The 19,748-nt window shown below is 38.8% G+C and overlaps 1 protein-coding gene across 5 annotated transcripts in view; it reads left to right on the plus strand.

Moving 5' to 3' along the window:
* The window catches only part of CEMIP2 (cell migration inducing hyaluronidase 2), a 56,883-nt gene that overhangs the window by 12,316 nt on the left and 24,819 nt on the right, over window positions 1-19,748 (plus strand). For 3 of the 5 annotated variants that reach the window (XM_040540019.1, XM_040540020.1, XM_040540018.1), the window contains 6 exons: window positions 4,758-5,094; window positions 9,955-10,095; window positions 11,019-11,580; window positions 14,284-14,453; window positions 15,796-15,984; window positions 18,792-18,961. In XM_040540019.1, the coding sequence (XP_040395953.1) occupies window positions 4,770-5,094; window positions 9,955-10,095; window positions 11,019-11,580; window positions 14,284-14,453; window positions 15,796-15,984; window positions 18,792-18,961 (1,557 nt within the window). In that variant the 5' untranslated portion in view covers window positions 4,758-4,769. Of the gene's footprint in view, window positions 1-2,376; window positions 2,394-4,463; window positions 4,541-4,757; window positions 5,095-9,954; window positions 10,096-11,018; window positions 11,581-14,283; window positions 14,454-15,795; window positions 15,985-18,791; window positions 18,962-19,748 lie in introns of those variants that run through there. The other 2 variants (XM_040540023.1, XM_040540021.1) reach the window with 2 other exon arrangements.

Below are 19,748 nucleotides of genomic sequence, written 5' to 3' on the forward strand. Positions count from 1 at the left end.
TTTTGCAGTTTATTTAGTTGGGATTTTGTAAACATTGTGATTTCCCACACCTACCTAACTCTGTTAGTTTTACCATGCAAATATTCCTTCCAGCTTTTGCACTTCGTGATGGAAAAGTAGTTTCCTATAAACATGCTGCCTGTTATAACAATGAATAGGCATAATTTCAAAACAAGGCAGTGGAATAAAATGTGAAACAACAGGGCAGAGCATGTGGACACCCCCATGTGCCTATTAGGGACTATCTTTTTTCTTAAGGGAAGGCTTAAGATTTGTTGAACTGGGGACTTCTGAGGCATTCGAAACATTTTCCTGAAATTGGTATCCCTAGCAGTTAATGGCCAACGTGGAGGCTTGTAAAGGCCGTGCTCATTGTACTTCAGTAGTTTATACCACGTTCTGTTCAGGAATTATAGCTACTCAGGAACTTTAATACAGACTTCTTACCCCTCTTGAGCACCTCACACCAGACAAGTCCCTTTGCCAAGAAAGCAGCGGTGACCAACGTGGCACTGTGTTAGAAAGGGAAATAATATTCTTGATGTGTGTGGATTTCTCCTACCCTTTCCTGGTCCTTTTCTTAATGACAATTACATACTCTGAGATTGAGTGCTGTATTAATAGGTCAGCATGCAACTGCTAGTGTTTGATAGCCAACAGCAACAAAAGTTTGTTTTTTTTTCTAGCTTCCTTTCTGTTTAAGAATACTTAAGACCTGTGAACTATGCATCCTTAAAATATACTTAAAAGGAAGCATTAATTTATTTCCACTATGTAGAAGTAAGCTTACTTACTTACAAAGTTTTGAGAAGATGCAATGGTGAAGGAGTTTTACAGCACATCTGATGTGTTGCTGTGCTATGCGTTGCACAACAGATGTGTGAAATGTCTAGGTGTATTTCACAGAATCACAGAATCAATTCTCACTTTTTGGGTAGTTTCAGATGATGTTTTGAACTGCCTCGTGAAGAGTGTAGAATAATCCAGTTCCTGTTCAGGAAACCAGCCCCCTCCTGAGTAACAGATAAGCATGCCACTCTCTTCTGGCTTCAGGAGAGTCAGATGTTATCCTGTGCTTTGTACCGTGAATACATTTCTATTTTTTGCCAGTATGGGACAATGTAGGTTCATTGAGGTGTATGGTAGTGGTACAAGTTGGAAGGGGTGAAGGAACATGTGAGGAGAGCGGAGATGTTGCAGCCTGCTCGGTGGCACTTTGGGGTTTGCTATCAGCACAGCTCAGGTGCTCTGTTGACAGAAACAAGCTTGCAGGTAATTGCTGCTCCTGTTGAGCAATAAACTGGTTTTGTTTTGTATTCTTTTAGAGTGGTTTAAGCTAGATTGTCTGGCCTGATGAATACGAGAAGTACTTACCTGCTTGCTGATGTGGTGTTAAGGGGTGCATGAGCAGAAGCCTGGGTTGTGTGGAGTAGTGCTGGTCTTGCAGAAGGATGGCATGCAAATGTATGTAGCTTCCCAGCACAGAGGTAGTAATGAGAACATGGTGGGCTGAGCAGCTGTCATCTTCTAGCTGAATCAGCGTATTTGAAGTTTCACTGGTATTAGTTAGCTGGAAGCACATACTTACATGTCCCTGAGTAAAAGCTGTGGTGAAAAATGGATATCAGGTTTGTGCAGACGGAATTCTCTACAACTAGCTGTGTATTGTGTAAAAACTTAACTTTTAGTGAAATCACTGCAGCAAACTGCAAAACAAAATTCCGTGTCATGGCAGTGACACAACTCACCACATCGGATTGTAAAAGTGGCGGTTTTCTTGTCCAGGGCTGTGCTACCGAGGGGAGATACCTAAATCGTGGAGCTCCTTGTGAGGACTTGTTTTTCTGTGGGGCTAGGAGGTCCTGGAGATAGGCCAGTCTGCTCTGGTGGCTTTGATTGCATGGGGGCTCCTTTGATTCAAACCCTTTTTTGCCTTCTTTTTTAAAGGAGCATAACATAGGCACAGGTCAAAGGGAAATGGAAAACCTTAGTTGTAGGTGGAGAAAGAAGAAGTGCTATGTAGAAAAAGTCAGGTGATTGGGAACTTGAAAGAAAATGTGTTTTTAAATGGTTAAAACAGTTTTTTTTTTTTTTCTTTCCCCCAGCCCCTGCATTTTGGTTAAACTGTTTATGTACAACCAAATAGCCTCACTCTCTAGGGCACTACTGACTATATAGCTATCTACTTCACTTGCATTTGTTTGATGCTATCTGAAAACTTCCACAGTGGAAATAAGTCAACAATTTGAATCAGATTATCAGTGTGTCTTAATTTAAAAGAAAAGTCAGTAGCTGCTCTGCAGGATAAAATTCATCTAGAGAACTTCAAATGACACAGAAAGAGGGAAGGAAGTGTTGAAATGGTTACTCCTCTTGTAATGGAAAATTATATGGTAAAATTTTTGATTGTGCTAAGTATCTCATTATGGCTGTTTTCGTTATTTTTATTTTGTAATGGGGAAAATGTGCCTCTGCAGTCTATTTTCCACCCATCCTTGGGGGTGACCAGTGTTACCACTTGAATGGGGTAGTTAGAAAATTTTTACAGTTTGGAAAATGGGGGTTGCAAATAGGGCTGAATGCTTTGTAACATATAAGACAAAATATGTTTGAAATATAACACAAATGTTTTCAGTGTGTTGCAATGAGTGACTTTTTCTTTAGAGTGGTAGCAGTCTAAATAGGCCTTAGTAGACAGCATTGTGGTAAAATTATGTTGTAAAAGTAAAGCTTTGCATAAGCATTCTGGATTTAGTCAGCATATCTGAGTAGTTAAAAGACCTGTTAACTCTATGTGTTTGACATTATAATGAACACTATATAGCCAGTTTGTCAGTGAGGTAGATAAACACCATTTCTGAAAACTTTAACCAAGTTTATGGAGTTTAGGATCCAAACCATGAAAAAATTTCATCTCTGGATCAGAATCTTCTTTATTTTTAACAGAAAGATGGTTAGGTATTTGTTTTGGTTAGACATAAATACTGCCTTTGAATTAGTTGAAAATCTTGTTCTATAGTAAGCTTTTAACACTACTTGTAAGACAGAAATGATTGAGATTTTACTGTTGAAAGATGTCTAATTGAGTTCAAAAGCATGTGGTGAAGGAAGGCTGTTTCATAATGGTCATAAAGCAGTGGGCAATGAATTTTGAGAGCAGAGAATTAGGTATGGGAAACAGTTTCTCAAAGAAGAGAATGGTGAAAATCAATTTACTGCAGCAAACAGGTGCAAGAAACACTGCTGGAGGATTTGGTGTAAGTTTTGCACTCTGGGATGGCTACTCCAGTTAATGTTTCAGTGCCTTTATTGTCATTTTGCATACATCTGGAGGTGCATTGTCTCCCATGAAAGGGTAATCCAGTCTGCTCAATAATACCAACTCTCTTGCCTTGAAACAGTGAAGTATCAGATTTTGCAGCATGTCAGACAAAAGACTCCTTTGCTATGTCTCAGAACAAGATTACAGTTGTCGTATTTCTTCTTCACCAGCGTGCCTGGCACTTCAGAGCATAGCTTAGACTTCCCTTTGTTAATGGAAGAGAAAGAGGATCTTTATGCATTTGGTAGTTTTTGTTTTCGTTATTGGTAGTTTTTATTTTCATAATTCATTTTGTGATTTAATACATGTGGTTTATGCTTAATCCCCTTCAGGATTTGGTTTAGAAGGTTAGGTTTCAGTTAACTGAAACTTGAGCAGCCTTCTCAAAAAATCCCTTATCCCTTAGAAATGTTAATAATAAAAAATAATAATAATGCCAGCTTTGTGAATACTCCCTACCATACAGCACAGTTAAACAGAAAGCTTAAGAAAGCAGTTGAATGCAGTTTGGGATCTCTTAAGGCACAGAAAAGTGCAGTGGTTTAGAACCATTGGCTAGAGTGGGTCAGGGACAAATATTTTTAGTGGCTTTTCTCTCTGGCTGCTTCAGGAAAAGATAGAAATAACATGAGTAACTGAAATAAAAGTAGTGCTCAGTTCTCGGTGGTAGGTACAGAAATCTGGAGCAGTCGTGTTGTTTCCAGGATTTGTGTCCAAACCCAAATATCTCAGCAATGAGACAAATCCTGAGGTTTGTGGAACAAGACTTTCCTTACAGGATCGTTCCTGATGTACCTTTATTAGCAACCGAATCCTGCTGCGAGCGGGTTAAGAGTTTGCAGGATCCACATTCCTCAAATAAAAAAAAAAGTGTTGACTAAGTTGCATCAGCGTGAATATAAATAAAATTGTTTTTATGTATTCAATTTAAATGCTTCTTGCTGCTTCCAGTGTGGAATGAAGGCATGTCTCCTTCAGCTTCTTTTCCACAAAGGAAAACAATGAGGAGCTTGTTGGGTTTCTGCATGCAGAAGAAATACATTTAGGCATTCTTCGCATAACTGTGGGGAAGAAGGGGTTGCTAGCTTTCTCATTGTTCAACTTGTTTCTTAATCACACAGTACAAGTCAACTGTGAAAACCCTCTGTGAAAATACCTAACAGAAGTGGTTTGTGCTGTAGTGTTCCCATACCAGATTCTTTCCAGTTTGTATTGGAGGTATTTGCTATTGTTGCAAACTGTTACACTGTGGCAAAGCACTGATATCCACAGTGTGACTGATACTATAGAAATAGCTACATTAAGGAGGAGGCATGTGTCTTAGAATTGCTGTGTTGTTGTTGTTGTTTTTCTTTAATGTACTGTGCTCTGTATTCTGAAAGCCTGTCTCTTATTTTTATTTTTATTTCTCTGTGTCTGTGTGTGCCTTTTGCAGTGACTTTGTAACATGCAAGACACTGATGCCAGGGGGAGTTCCCCTGCTTTCCTTCGGCCTCAGAATGGGAGCAGTCACAGGTCTGCTGGGTATGTCCCAGGGAGAATTGCCCCTCTTCGACCCCCACCACCTTCACAGAGCCACGCTTCAGCCGAATTTACCTCTGCAAGACAAGAAGCCCGGGCGACGTTCACATCCTTACCATCTGGACAGAACCGCCGTCAGGCAGAAGCCAACAGACATAAAAATACTCTCATTTGCTTTGCCATTTCTAGCTTGTCACTTTTTCTTGCACTGGGAATTTTTTTGGGAATAGCTTCAAAATACGCTCCAGATGGTAAGTTCTTGCATGAACAAAATCGTACTAGACGTTAAGGTCCCTGTGAACATAGTGCAATAATTCTGCATCGGAAGCAGTGTTAAAAGTTCAGGGTAAAAATAGGATGCTTACTGTAATTTTAATTTGGAAGGAAGCTGTGTTCGGAGGTTTGGTTCCTTTTGCTGTTATCAGTGTCACTTTCTGTGTTTTTACTGTGAACTATTTATTTACATGAAGAATAAAAGCATAGCAGTAAATAAAGATGACTGGTGAGGGGGAAAGAAGTGAGAATATTGTATCTGTATTACATGTGTAATTATCACGTGTACGTAGAAGTTGCCTGTTCACAAAATACAGGCAAAATGAAATACTGTCTGTGTAAGCAGTAACTAGGGAAGGTAGTAAGGAGCATTCAGGTAAAACATTTAAAAGTCTAGGAATTTATACCAGCAATTTATTTGCTTTGTTTGTAAACAAGTTGAGCAGGGAGTTCTTTGACCACTTAGCCCTAATTTTTTTTCAATTTGTCTTAGAAAACTGGGCAACTTTAATGGAATTTGGAAAACCTCTAAAATGTGACTGTCTATAAAGCACAAAGAGGCGGAGTGATTAACTGCTAGTCATTAAATAGAGAGCCCTCTGGCCAAACACTTACTATGAGACCCAGTTGGTAAGGGTTTGTAGTATCTTTTGGAGCATGGGTTCTGTTTTGTTTACCTAAGGAAGAAATCGGGTTTCTAAAAGTTTTCAAAATGATTTTTGGAATAGAAACTGGTGCCTGTTGTAACATTACAAGCTTAGACTCCATGGTGGCTTTTGGAGCAGTAGTTCAGAAGTTTCTAGAGTCAATGCAGCACATGCTGAACAAATTAAATAATCAACTGAAGATTTTAGGTGACAGTATAAAATGGATGCGTTCATCTTAACTGGGACACAGTTCATGGTGGGTTGCAGAGATCTCTTGGGTGAAGTTACTGAGTTTTCCTAATAATTAGGAAGGAAAACAACATAGAACAAACACTGAAGAAGTAGTAAATGGAAGATGACTGCTATATTGTAAACTAAATCACTAGTAATATGGGCATATCGACACGCAGTAAGGACTCTAGTTACAAACAAGTTGAAGACAAAGCTGACAGGTAATCTAACACGTTGATTCTAAGAAGTACTTGAGGGGAAAAACAACAGCAACAACAACAACAATAGTAAAAACACACTCCAAAACAAACAAGGAAAGCCTTTCCACTTTGATACCAAGACTTTAAAACATTTAATTAAAAGCTGTAGGTTTTAATGGTTGTTTTAGTAGAGGTGAGGCTGTACTGCATGGACAATGTAAAATAATAGACTTCTCATGCTTTAAAAGCTGGTAACATGAAGGAGATGGGTTTGCCACTTTTAAAATGAAAATGTTTTTGGAGTATTAAAATTTTAATAAGTATTATTATTTTTTCCTCTGCAGTAGTTCATTCCCAAGGCACTGAATTTTGTAGATTTTCTTACACTGCATATGTGGTCAACATGTAGTTAGTTTATGGATCACCAAAGATACTGAGGATGCTGCAGTAGACCTTTTTATCTTTGTCTGCTGTAGTAACTTACATGGAAGTTCTGGAATAATCAAAGGATGTAACCGCTTTCCTTTAATGTCCCGTTGCTCCTCTATGGAAGTCCAGCCAGCTTTCAGTATTGGCTGTTGAACTGTGTATTTCAGAAGTTTCCCTCCATTACCTTTTAAAAGAAAAAACACGCACACGTAAGATCTATTGGAAGCCCTCACACAAGAGAAACTCCATGAGGGCACAAAGGAAAATCTGACTGACTGAAATTTTAATTTTGTGACAGTGTTGCTGCAGCAGCTCCCCAAGGATTCTTGACAGGTTGAAATGTTAATACCCTCAGCTTCATCCTCACACATGCGGTACTAAAGCCAACCACTGCAGTTCCAGCTAGGTGTGCTCTTGCTGAGGGCTAATTGGAAATCCATATTGTCAGTGCTTTTAATGGCTGTTTAAAAGGCAGTGAAGGGAATGTGAGACTTAGTAGTAATTGTGTGTAAATCCTAAACCTCCGGCATACCTTCCCCACAGGGAAAATGATACTTGTCTGCATTTCTGTTCCTGCCTGTCAGCTGGTTTCTTTTTTCCTCCTTACTTTTATCTTCCTGTCATCATCTTTTTTTCTAAGGAGTCCTTAGCACTGGAGATCATGTAGAGTGCTGGAAATGCAATTTCCTTCCCCATTTCCAGGGGCTTTTGCTACAGGGTCAGGAAGACAAGCAGGGGAGGTTGTCAGGGAAAAGTTCTCTTTGGCCTTTGCAGTTCTCTGCTGGAGCTTGCCCAGGGTAAACAGGATCCTCAGAAAATTTAGCTGCCAAACTGTGATAAACTTCTGCTGAGCATAATATAACACTGATAATTTTTTCCCAGAGGCCTTAAAAACTCCAGACTTGGTGGCTAAGCAGGTAGAAAGCGACTATTTAACTACATTTTGAGAACTGTTTCCTGCCTTTTCTCCTGCCAAAATTCATATCCTTTCTCCAACACATGGAAGGTTCTAGAATTTTATTTTTTTGGCAGGGTGTTGTGTGTATGTGTTTTTTTTTTCCACCACATGCAAAAATATTATTTCCCCACCACCATCACCTTACTAGAAGCAACTAAACCTTATAGACAGCTGACCCATTTTTACAAAAATGCACTGAAGCAAAGGCCTGACTTGAAAAAATTTCAGCATGAGTGGTTAAATTTGGCAGGGCTATAACTACCTTAACGTTTTCTGGTTTATGCTTCTGTTTCCATTTAACCTTAACTGTCGAGGCAATGACTGTGGTCTGTAAAATCCAATCAGTAATTTTGAAGGTAACATATGGTGAGGTACTAAATATTTGATGTTTCCCTGCACCCTTCTGCAATTACTAAGGAAGAATTTCAAAATACTTTTGCTGAGCACATCTGATTTGCCTGCCAAAAGTTGATCCACCGTGCTTCAGAAGCATGATCATGTTACAGGAGTGCCTATTTTTGATTCCACTGGCTTCCTTCCTCAAACATAATGTACAGTAGATTCAGTGGGGTGGTTGTTGTGTGTTGTTTGGTTTGGTTTTGTAGTTGTTGTGCTGTACCTATTCTCTAAAACTCAACAGGAAAACTTGTGCAGTTATTAGATCTTTTTCCTCCATGAATCACGCTAAGTAGAAATTACCAGGTTGCTGACTCATGGTTTCCTCACACTGCCCTTTGCTACCAGCCAGGAAATGTGTGTTTCTTCACAGAGACTGTGTGTGTAGTGTCTGAGGAAAGGGGCTCAGTGACTGTGCATGAGTCAGGCAATAGAACTGCATTTTGTCAGTGACTGCTCAGCAGTCTTGCAGATATGAGTGTTTCTTGCTTTTTGGCTTCCCCTCATGTGTTGAATTTCATTTTTTTAAATGCTGTTTTCTTAGGATCCCCCAAAAAATTTCTTTCGTTTTTATTTTTATATTGCTACTTAGATGCCTTTTGGCTTCATGCAGTTCTGCTAATTTTTTCCCACTGGCAGGCAAATCTTGGTTTCTGTGGGTTTCCTGGGTTGGAAAGGATTTGAGATGTGGAGAATAACAGTGAAGGAAAACAATTTTGTCAGCAGAACTAAGGATGGCTTATGTTAAATCTGTGGGTAGGCTTCTCTTTCTTTGTCTTATGGAAAAATGAGCTATTATTGCAAGTAGCTTTTTGCCCCCAGCATTTCAGATGCATAGGGCGTTTTTTTCCAGAAGATGTGAAAAGGCAGTTATGACTGTTAATTTCAGTTGGGCTTCTAACGTGTTTATTTTGACATCTTTTAGGTTGTGTTTTTTTCTCAATAAAAATGTTTGTAGTCTGTGTTTTTAATAAGAAAATCAAAAATTCAGGACATGCTTTCAGTTTCTGTTTTCATAGTACTTCTGTGCTCCTGCATTAATCAGCTGCTTAATATTCTAAAAATGGGTATGTTGTAAGTACCATATTGCTGTAAGTTCATCTGAAATCACACAACCCTGTCACTTCTGTCTGCTGCTTCTCCTTCTCTGGCCTTAAAATATGGCGTTGCTGCCTGGGTAGTGCCAAATCTTCAACGGAGTTTTGAGGAGGATCGTGTGTATCACTTCTATAGCGTGGTTCAGAGACTGGTGTTTAAAGTATCTTAGGAGCACAAACCATGAGTTTGGATCCAAATGCTTTGCTTCCCAGGACACTGCTCTACCCATAGAAGCTTAACACTAAATATATTAAGGTCATCCTGTCCCCCTTTCTCCCGTATCTGCAAACCTATACTGGAAGAAGTGATTGGGATGCTCAAAAGCAAGAGGGGATGGATTAGACTTTCTCACACAGGTTCCTGTGACCTTGAGGGAGGTGAGATATTTAGATACCTTACCACCATGTTAGTATTTCATGTAGGTGGCCTAGGATATCCTGCGCTCAGGGCAACTGCTGTGAATTGGAGTCCTTGCCGCTGAGCTCTTCTCATCTACTGTAGATGATCTAGAAAATCTCAAAAAACCAAACCAACCCTCAAACAAATAATACCAAAAACTAGATGCCTATTGGGGGGCTTGAAAGTACAGTATATGTTGGCAGTTCAGTCTACTTGTGGTCTTCAGTGTTTTAATTTTGGTACATAATGACTTTCCATCCTTGGAAGCTTAGCCCTGATTCAGGTATCTTTCTGGCTGCATGAATTTAAACAGTAGAACTAGTAGCTGCAGTACTGTGAACACAGAAGGAGGTGGGAATCCTTTGTGGGTGACTGACTGCCTTATTTAGTATGCATCTTCATGCTGCCCTGATTGCTGTGGTCCTGTTGGTGATGCTTATTTAAAAATAAATAAATAATATATTTCACTTTATATTGCAGAAAATTGTCCTGATCAGAATCCTCGTCTTACAAACTGGAGCCCCGGAAAAGATCCTGAAAAGAGAGTTATTATCAAAAAGGGGGATTTGTTTCGTCTGAACTCAGATGCTACAGTACACTCTATAGTCATACAAGATGGAGGTATGAAATGGAAAGATGAAAAACATGCTTCAATTCATAGAATCATAAAATGCTTTGAGTTGGAAGGGACCTTAAAGATCATCTAATTCTAACCCTCTTTCAACGGGCAGGGACACCTTCTGCTATACTTTGTTGCCCAAAGCCCCATCCAACCTGACCTTGAACACCTCCATGGATGGGGCAACCACAGCTTCTCTGGGTAACATGTGCCAGTGCCTCACCACCCTCAGAATAAAGAGTTTCTTCCTTCTATCTAACCTAAATCTCCCCTTTTAGTTTAAAGCCGTTCCCCCTTCTCCTGTTACTACACCCGCTGACATAGAAGCATGCACCCCAGCTTTCCTGTAGGCCCCCTTTAGGTGTTGGAAGGTCTCCCCAGAGTCTTTTCTTCCCCAGGTTGAACAATCCCAACTCTGTCAGCCTGTCTTTATGCATGGCTTTTACTTTTGTGATTAGTGGAAAATTACATTGGAATTTTGGTATTGACCAGTTCCTTTGCTTTTACTTTTCTGCCTGCTGTCAGGCCAGACATACCAAACGTTAAAATGATAAATGAACACTATAAAGTCTGTCATTGGAGCAGTGACATGGTTTTCTGTAAAACAGTAAAAAAAGACTTGTCTATTAGCTTTCTAGGTATGGGATCTGATTGTCTTCTGATGGTGAACATAGTGTGTTAGCAATTTGACCAAGATGGTAGAAAAAAAATAGGGATAAGCTGACCAGATGCTTAGAAAGGTAATTCACAACCAGTAGAAGTTACTTTCCTAAATATTCTTAACCTTATTAAAAAACTTAATAGTTTGTTTTCTGGGTGTGGAAAACAAATCTTTCTTAATCTTTCTGTTGCTCTTATTGTGATCTTGATTCTTCGAGTCTATCTTAATATTGCTTTGACTTACAGATTTCTTTTTTCCCTTTAGGGTTACTGGTTTTTGGTGATGATAAGGAAGGTTCTAAAAATATTACTTTGAGAACTCGTTTTATCCTGATAAAGGATGGTGGAATGCTTCATGTTGGAGCAGAGAAATGCCGCTATAAATCCAAAGCAACTATTATTTTGTATGGGAAGTCCAACGAAGATGCTGATGTGCCAGAATTTGGCAAAAAATTTATTGGTGTGGGTCCTGAAGGAACGTTGGAATTGCATGGGCACCAGAAGTTATCATGGACTCTTCTGTCAAAGTCTGTGAATTTCTCAGGGCTGGCCTGTGGTCATTATTCATTTAAAAAGAATTTTTCCCGAGGACTAAATGTGAGAGTGATCGATCAGGATACAGCGAGTGTTTTGGAAGTGTTGAAATTTGATACTCATGATTTTTCAGAAGAAAGCTTGAAGCTCCAGAACTTACTGAAAAATAGAAGTCCTGGTCGCATTATTGCTATTGCTGTAGGAGATTCAGCTGCTAAAAACCTACTGGAGGAAACTAGAGTAACTATTCAAAATCTTCTGGGAAGTAAGTTTGTCAGAGGATTGAGTTACAGGTAAATAATTCATTTTTCCTTTTGTATTGAGTAAATATGAGATACAGAATTTGCCTTCTTTGGGTGGTTTTGTTAAACTTGGACAACGTCTGCTCTTACAATACTGACAATTCTTTGTAGATTTTAGGTAGTACAGCAGTAGTGCTATTTGGTATGTGATGTTTTAATATTGTAGAGACGTTTAGTTACAGGTATCTGTGATAAATTTCATTACTTATTCAATTACACTTTCACTGTTCTCTACAGAAACTAAAAGTGGGTACAGCAAAGGATTTTTTTTTTTTTACCCATTCAAGCACGCAGTTATAACAACATAGAAATTGTTTTCTGTTCGGGGGAGGAAGGAATGCCAAACTAAAAACTGAATACAGAGAAGGGGTGTTAATCATCTATTTCAAACATCATTTTACTCGTCCCAGCAGATTGGTGAAATGAAGGCACATTAGCCTTTTGCTGATGCTTCAGGGGAACTGATTTGTAAAAATATTTTATTACTGAAGCATACTTGTCAGGTGTGTTTGTATCTTTTGAATGTTCTTTTCAGTTGTTTGGGGATGAAATGGTGGGACGGTAGAAGAGATATAGTAAATGTTACTGTAAAGCAGAGATTAAGCTTCTGCACTGTTCATTTAGTTGTTGCAAATGACCTCCTGCATGTTCTGACCCTACCTTTGTATTGTGCAGGGTTAACAGTAAGTGTTTAAGGGACACCAAATGCACTAACAGTCAGGCAGTTCTTCAGATACTGTTAAAATGGTTTCATATAACCTGGTTTTATTTTTTTTTTGGTGTTTTCCAGGAAAGCAGTAGCTTAGTTTTTTCTGTTCTGTTCTTACCCTCTCTATTCCCTGACATCTGGGCTCCGGTTGCTCCCCACCCTCCGCTTTGGCAGAGCTGGGCTGGGGCGTGAGTCAGGATGGCATGTTCTGACCTTGCTTCCCTCCAGGGGCATGTTTGTGGCAGCCCCTGTGTAAGCGTCTAGTTATGGGGTCCTCTGGAGAGTTCTTGTGAGTCTGCAGCTGAAGCAGTTTCATCAGACGTGCTGAGACCTATATGTCCTGTAGTAACTACTGTCGTCTTGTGAGGTGAAGGCCACGCGGCGGTTGGTGAGGGCCCTGGGCAGCCAGCCTCCATCTGATGAGGAGCTGGTGGTTTCTCGTGTTCATAGCTACCGATGGCCTCCACACCAGTAGGCCTGAAGTGAGGACATTCTTTAACCCGCAGCCGGGTGTAGGAAGCACTTTTTCTTCCTTCCCTGCTGAGCTGGTTCCTGTCTATTTTCACTGGTCGATAAGAGACTCTGTAAGCACATAAACTTGTCCTGTCCCATCTGCTGTGGAAGACGGGCGAGAAGTTCACTTCTGAGTCCTCACTGAGGTTAAAAGCAGGGTTGGTTTGTTAAAACTGGTGGAAGGGATTTCAGTATGGAGGTCAACAGTCCATTGCATCCTTGTCTGCTTCTGTCTCCCCATGCAGATTAATATGTTTTAAAATACCTTGATATTTAGCTTAAATGTTGATGTGGGAAACATTCAGCTTGTTTGTTGGTGCTCCTGAAAAGCTGACCGGGTATATACTATTGCTGTGAGCAGATTAACACTGAACAGTTTGATTTGGCTTTTTAAACACAATCATTAAGAAGAGACTGAAACAAAAACAACTGGATTGAAGGTGGTTTTAATATCTGCCTTTGAATCAATCACTAGCACTGGACTACAGTCCAGCTGGCTGTTACTGTTTTCATTTTGGGTGAATGATTCAACCTTAATGATGCAATTTTGTTCGGCCTTTTAATAGATAATTACTTCCTCAGCACATAATTACACCACTACAGAGCAGTAAAGGACAACAAATATTCTTGTTTTTTGAACTTGGTGGCAGCTTTCTGTGGTGCATGGTTTGTTTTTCATTTCCAAAAACTTGGATTCATTGAGCAGAGCTATAGGAAGTGGAAATACATCCAGTACAGTTTCCTGCTCCCCACAGGCACTCAGCCAAGATAAGTGTCCAGCTGAGGGAAGGACTAGTCAGGGGGAAGAGGCCAAAGCTCTTGTACTTGGCCTTCGGAAGCATCAGTGATTCCTTGTGTGAAGGTTGTGCAATAGAATCCAGTACTTCTATTTTTTGTGTCTGAGTGTCTTGAAAGACTCAAGAAGTACTGCCTGTCAGGAGCAGTGATCATCAGCAGCCGCTGCTGGCAGTGTCCATCCTGATGCAAGCTCCGTCTCCTGGGGCTCCTCGCCTTCTCTGCACAGACGCTGCATGCTGACCGCATCCCCATGCTGGGAGCGTGCCGCAGCACAAGCGTCAGCACCGGCTCGTCGTCTTCCTGTGCTCCCGTAAGCATGCTTGTGAGCAGAATAGTGCATCATTTCTGGCACTCGTTGCTAGCGGTTTTCTTTTTAAATTAAAAAAAAAAAAAAAAGCGTATGTTGTTAGATGTTGCACCAAAAATGTATCAGAATGTCTTCTCAATTAAGAGCTGTCATATTTGCCAATTCATTTATAGAACATTGTCATTTTGAACTATGCACCTTTCCAGTGATATATGCCTATTCTCTTCTGTATTTTGAAATTACATTCTAAAATGAAAATGGTAGATCAGGCAAAAGGGTAACCTGTATGCTCCTTGTCTTATCCTGTGCCTGTTTGTGAAGAATTTAAGGGCAATTATATTTAAATACATAATTTTATTTTTTGCAGGCAAGCCTGGGCTTTTGTTGGTGTGATAGGCGGTGGGAATTCTTCCTGTAACGAATCAGTGCGAGACTATGAAAATCACAGCACTGGTGGGAAAGCTCTTGCTCAGAAAGAATTTTTCACAGTGGATGGTCAGAAGTTTGTTGTGAGAGCTTACAGTGAATGGAACGATGGTAGGAAAGTATTTTGTGAAACCCTGTGGGTAGGGAAAAAGATACTGTGTATACTTTTTTTTTTTCTAGAAGTGTTTGTTGCAGTTTAAATCTCTGAATGCTGCTGTAAGTTTTGCATTTTGCTATCCATGTGGCCAGACTATTGGATGAAGTACAAGGATGCAGTTCTTTTTCAGTCCGACCTATTTTCTCACTCTATATATTTAGATCAAAATTATGATTATGTGAACAACATAAGTGTTCTTATCAATATGCTGAAACAGAGTTGTTGTTGTTCGGTCATCTTTTCTCCTTTCAGTCATGCAAATTTTTAATCTAAGCTTCCTGAGACATTGGCTATGAGGCTAAAAAGAAAACTGAGTAGGAGCCAAAAGAAATCTTTTATTCCTGTTACAGTCTTAGGTTGTTATTAGATGCTGAACTTTGGTTCTCTCATCAATTAGGCGACTTTTTTTTTTTCCTGCAAAGTTCTTTCTGGTGTAAAAACCCTGGAAGATCTACCACTCATGCTTTTATCCTTTTTATTTATTTATTTATTTATTTTTATTTGAGAGATCTATATCATGACTTCTGCTTTTATGGGCAGTCTTTTTCTGCTTGTAGAATTACTAGCAATATTATATTTGCCTCAGAAGAATTTTTTCAAGGTAGACAGATACTGATTTGTTAAGTAATTGAGCTATTTGATGTTACCCCTTCACTGTTCATTATGGCCCTATGAAACTCTCTTGACTCATAATAATTAAAGAAAAAAATCTCCACAAAAATGTACCTTTGACTTGCTGGTACTGTAGGCTTGGAGTCAATGAGTAAACCAGACACCGATTCCATTCTTCCTATTCATTAAATAGAACATTAAATAAAATGGGAGGATGTTAAATACAGTGAGTTGCTGAATTTAAAGGCAATGAAATGCTTGTGTAGTTTAGCCTGCCAAACTGTTTTATTAGCTGTGCTTAGAAAGAAAAGATTTCTGTTGCCAAGTCTTTGATTATATGTATTGAGTTTTAAACAGCAGAAAAATATCACTTGGGACAAGTAGAACTAGCTGGACCTACACATTTTTGCTATATGATATATTTGATATATTAGTGTTTTTTAATTTCATAGGTTATTACTGTTGCTGTTATTTCCATCTCTACCCTTTGTTTTATTTGAGATCCATCAAACAAGCAGGCTGTAATAGCACATCTCACTAACATGTTTCAGAACAGAATTGCACTTTGAGGACATAGAAGTTTGTGAAATCTCATGCACTTCTTATCTTTTTGGGGATATTTTCGTATAAAGGTGAATATAATCTTTATAATATTTATTTTATTTTATGTTTTTTAAATACTAGGTGTCCCGATTTCCGGCTTCCAGGTAGAACCTGTAGATGGAGTGATACTGAATCTTCTGGATGATGTTAGTAGTTGGGAGCCTGGAGACCGGATTGTGGTAGCAAGCACAGACTATTCAATGTATCAGACAGAGGAGTTCACCCTCCTTCCTTGCCCAGAGTGTACCAAGCATCAGGTCAAAGTCAAAGGTACGCAAATGGTCACCATCTGAAGAATCTTGTTTGAAATAGCTGTTAATAGTAGTACACCCTAGATGAGACCTTTCAGTGGGAACAGTAAACAGCACCCTATTGTCTCTCAGTGTTGCTTGTTTGCTACGTACAGGAGTGTATACTTGCCCTTACTGTAAAATTGCTCTGTCAAATGTCAGATCTGCCTCTGACTTCTAAAGCTTACCCCATACTAAGTTTTTTTTCACTTTCTTCCCAGGCTCATCGAATGCTATAGTTTTCTTCCAGGATTGGCTTATGCTTGTTCTTCTTTCTCAACTCCTTTCTGTTTTTTCCACTAGTTCTCTCTAGAAAATGGCTGCTGTAGTTGTTACCATTGCTGTTGTCTTTACTGCCCTTCCCATCTTCTGAAGTTTTATTATTTTTTTTTCTGTTATTCAAAGATTGCCATTTTATTCTTTTTCCTTTTTCAATCTTTTTTTTTTTCCCTCAGTTCCCCCTCCAGCCCCCACCAGTAAAATGGTTATGAAACAAATGGCACTTCCAAGCATCTGCTTACACAGGATATCCCTAACTAGTTGCAATCTGTTTTTCCTTTGGGTGTGATGCGCTCAGAATGGTCATACATGTTGTTGACTGCTTCCTATTTTATTATCTGACTCACTCTGACTTCATGAGAGCCTCCCATGGGGTTGACTCCTTCACTCTGCAGACATCTGTGTTTTTCTTCTGCCACTCTGTGCCCCCTCTGCGCCAACGCCCTCCTCCTCTGACAGTCCCTCAGTCTCGAGTTTTTCTCTTCTCGTTTTCTGGTGGGCTGTAGGATTGGTTTGCAGCTCAGCTCTTGCCTTTTGTAGCAGCTGATTGGTGCTCTTCAAGATCTCGTTTTGTCCCATTCACCTCTGTACTGTGTGACTTCCTCTTCTTCAAACAACTCTTATCTCCTTTCTTGTTTCTCAGAAGTTTTCTTTGTACGCCCTCAAACTTTCCTGTTCCCCTATGTCTTCTGGGAAAGCCAAATTTGTATGTTGGCTTTGCAGTATTGTTTGGATCCCACAGCATTCACTGGTTTGGCTATGATACGTTTTCCTGCATTGTGAAGTCCCAGATAAGGTGAACTTTGATATCTAAGCTTTTTCCTTATTATACATCAGAGAATACCAGGGTGCGTGGAGCTGCAGAACTGAGTTAGTGCCATTGTATGTGACACTTCCTGGCTTTTGTTCTTAAGTTTCTTGCTCCATATGCATTATTTAACTCAGTGTTTTAAGGTTCAAGCTACTTGAAGGCTGTAGTATGAAGTTTAAAGTTTTTTGTTGCCACTGAATAGAGTACGTACAAACTCTTTCCTCTTTGAAGTCATGCACTATGAGAAAGCATCTCTTTAAAAAATGTATATATCTTTTTTTTTAAAAAACAAGCAGACAAACCCAGATTTACAGGATTTGCAGTATGGCATAAAATACAATCTTTTTTTTTTTTTTTCCTTTTTGCAAATAAATGCTATCAGATCTGTATATAGATCTTTAAAAGATGCTAAAGGAGATGAAATGTCCAATCTGGATTTTTTTTTCCCCTCACCCAATATCAAATGTCCTTTGTCACAGTAAAGGATACTGGTTTTTGTTGTTGTTGTTTTGTTTTTAACAAACAACACCCACAACACCCTATACATTTATTCTGCAGAATATTAATTTTCAGTGGAACAGCAAATTTGACATGCTGAAGAATTCATCATCTGAAATTTTCTTGTATTGCCCCTTTTGTAGTAGAAAGAAAAGTATTGTTTTATAGGATGCCCAGATGCTCCGTCCTCACTTGATATATACGTGATAGTTAAACATAAGGGAATACAACAAACAACAGGCAGTCTTCAAGTTATAAGAATGTAATCCCATTTACAGACCTCTGTTGTCTTTAAACAGCAGGAACAAAAGTAATACTGGTGTAGGTCTGCTTCACATACTGGTCATTACCAGTTTAGTTTATATCCTTCTGTAAGTTTTGAGGAGGAATAGTGAAAAATTAGGGAAAAAAATATATAATTAAGTTTCCAGATCATTTTTGCAGTGTGTATAGGAAAATAAACTGATTGTTTCTTTGGAAGCATACTGTAAAAATACACATTTTCTTTTTCTTAATTTTAGTTTGTCCTCAGAATAGCTATTTTGGGGAAAAGCAAACCTAGCTGGGAAACAAAATGGTATTTGTTTTTGAAGAGGATGAATACAGTATGTGTGTGTTTATTTATATATATATATATATATATACTGTATTGTGTGTATATGTATATATATATTTATTTGAGCAGATTAGGCAGCTACTGTTTTTTCTTTTAAAGCAAATCTGCATTTGTGTTTGTTTCATTAAAGCTTTTTTAATGCATTGTACTCAAACTTTTTAAAAAAATTCTTTTCCATTTTAATCCATTCTGTTCAAAAACTATTAGATTAAACTTAAGATGCACCTACAAATAAAATGTGGGGTTTGTTTTAGGTTTAGTTATTTTACTAATGTGAAAAATATTTAAGACAACTTGTTTTGGCATTAAACATACAAAAGCATATTTGATACCCTGTTCTGCAAGATGCTCAGTTATCAATGAGTTGAGCATGGTCTGGACAGGGGATTTTGATGTTTGCTAGGTTAATGTTTGTCATCTGTCAATTAAATGCTTTTTTGTGCACATTAGCCTAAGAAGGATAGTAGAACAATAAGTTTAAGATGTCAGAGTGCATGTTTTTTAGGGGTACAACTAGTTTACTTACAAATTAGCTTTGTGTTTAATCAATGACAGCACTTACTCCTTTTTTTTTTTTTTACAGAAAAAACTCAGTTTCCCCATGTGGGAGAAGTTATTGATGGAGTGGACATGAGGGCAGAAGTTGGAGTTCTCACGAGGAACATCTTAATCAAGGGAGAGACTGAAAAAACCTGCTATCGTGAAAAAGAGTGTCAGTTTTTCAATTATGATACATTTGGTGGACATATCAAGGTTTGAAAACATTTTTAAGTAGCTTTCTGTCATCTAAAGGTATATTGAAGACAAAAGGATTAATGTTAAACTTGGCGGGCTTTGAAAATCAACATAAATTCATACACCAGCTTGGTGTAGAAAAGACTTTGTTCTCTACTTTCCCCAAATTAGCTCATCAAGACTTTGTCCACGGCATTGGAGCAAATTATATCGATGCATGAAATGTTGTGGAAGAATCCACCATATATTGCACCCTTGTGTGACAGTGATTAAACCTTAAAAGTGGTGTACCTGCATGTTCAGTCTGTAACATTATAAAGCTTGATCTTCCTTTTCTTTGTCTTCCCTTCTTTCCCTGCCTTTCTTCCTCCCCAAGTGATGAGCACATTATAAAGATCTGCCTCATCTCCTGAAGTGTCCAAAATCAGACAGTAGAGAGTCACGGAGAGGAAAGAGACTGAGTTGGACCATGGTGGATTTTTATTTATTCATTTTAACTGAATGTACTAAGGTTATATAAAGCAAACTGATGCTAATTTCTTATATCGCCATAAACCTAAAGAAAGCGGAGTGAAAGCAGTATTACAGAAACTAATAATGAAACTCGTATTCACTGAGGTTTTTAGTGAAAAGATTGAGCAGCAATATGTCAGCTCTTCAGTGATGCTGGAGAAGTTTGAGGCCTTGCATTCTAAATACAAACTTATTATGTGTTGGTCACGGTATAAACCTCCTTTTCCAAAATATTTGGATGCAGACTTTAGTTTTATAGTTGTGGACATAATGGTGGGAAAGAAAACGCACC

This window comes from Cygnus olor, chromosome Z, assembly GCF_009769625.2.
Source record: "Cygnus olor isolate bCygOlo1 chromosome Z, bCygOlo1.pri.v2, whole genome shotgun sequence".
Lineage (NCBI taxonomy): Eukaryota > Metazoa > Chordata > Aves > Anseriformes > Anatidae > Cygnus > Cygnus olor.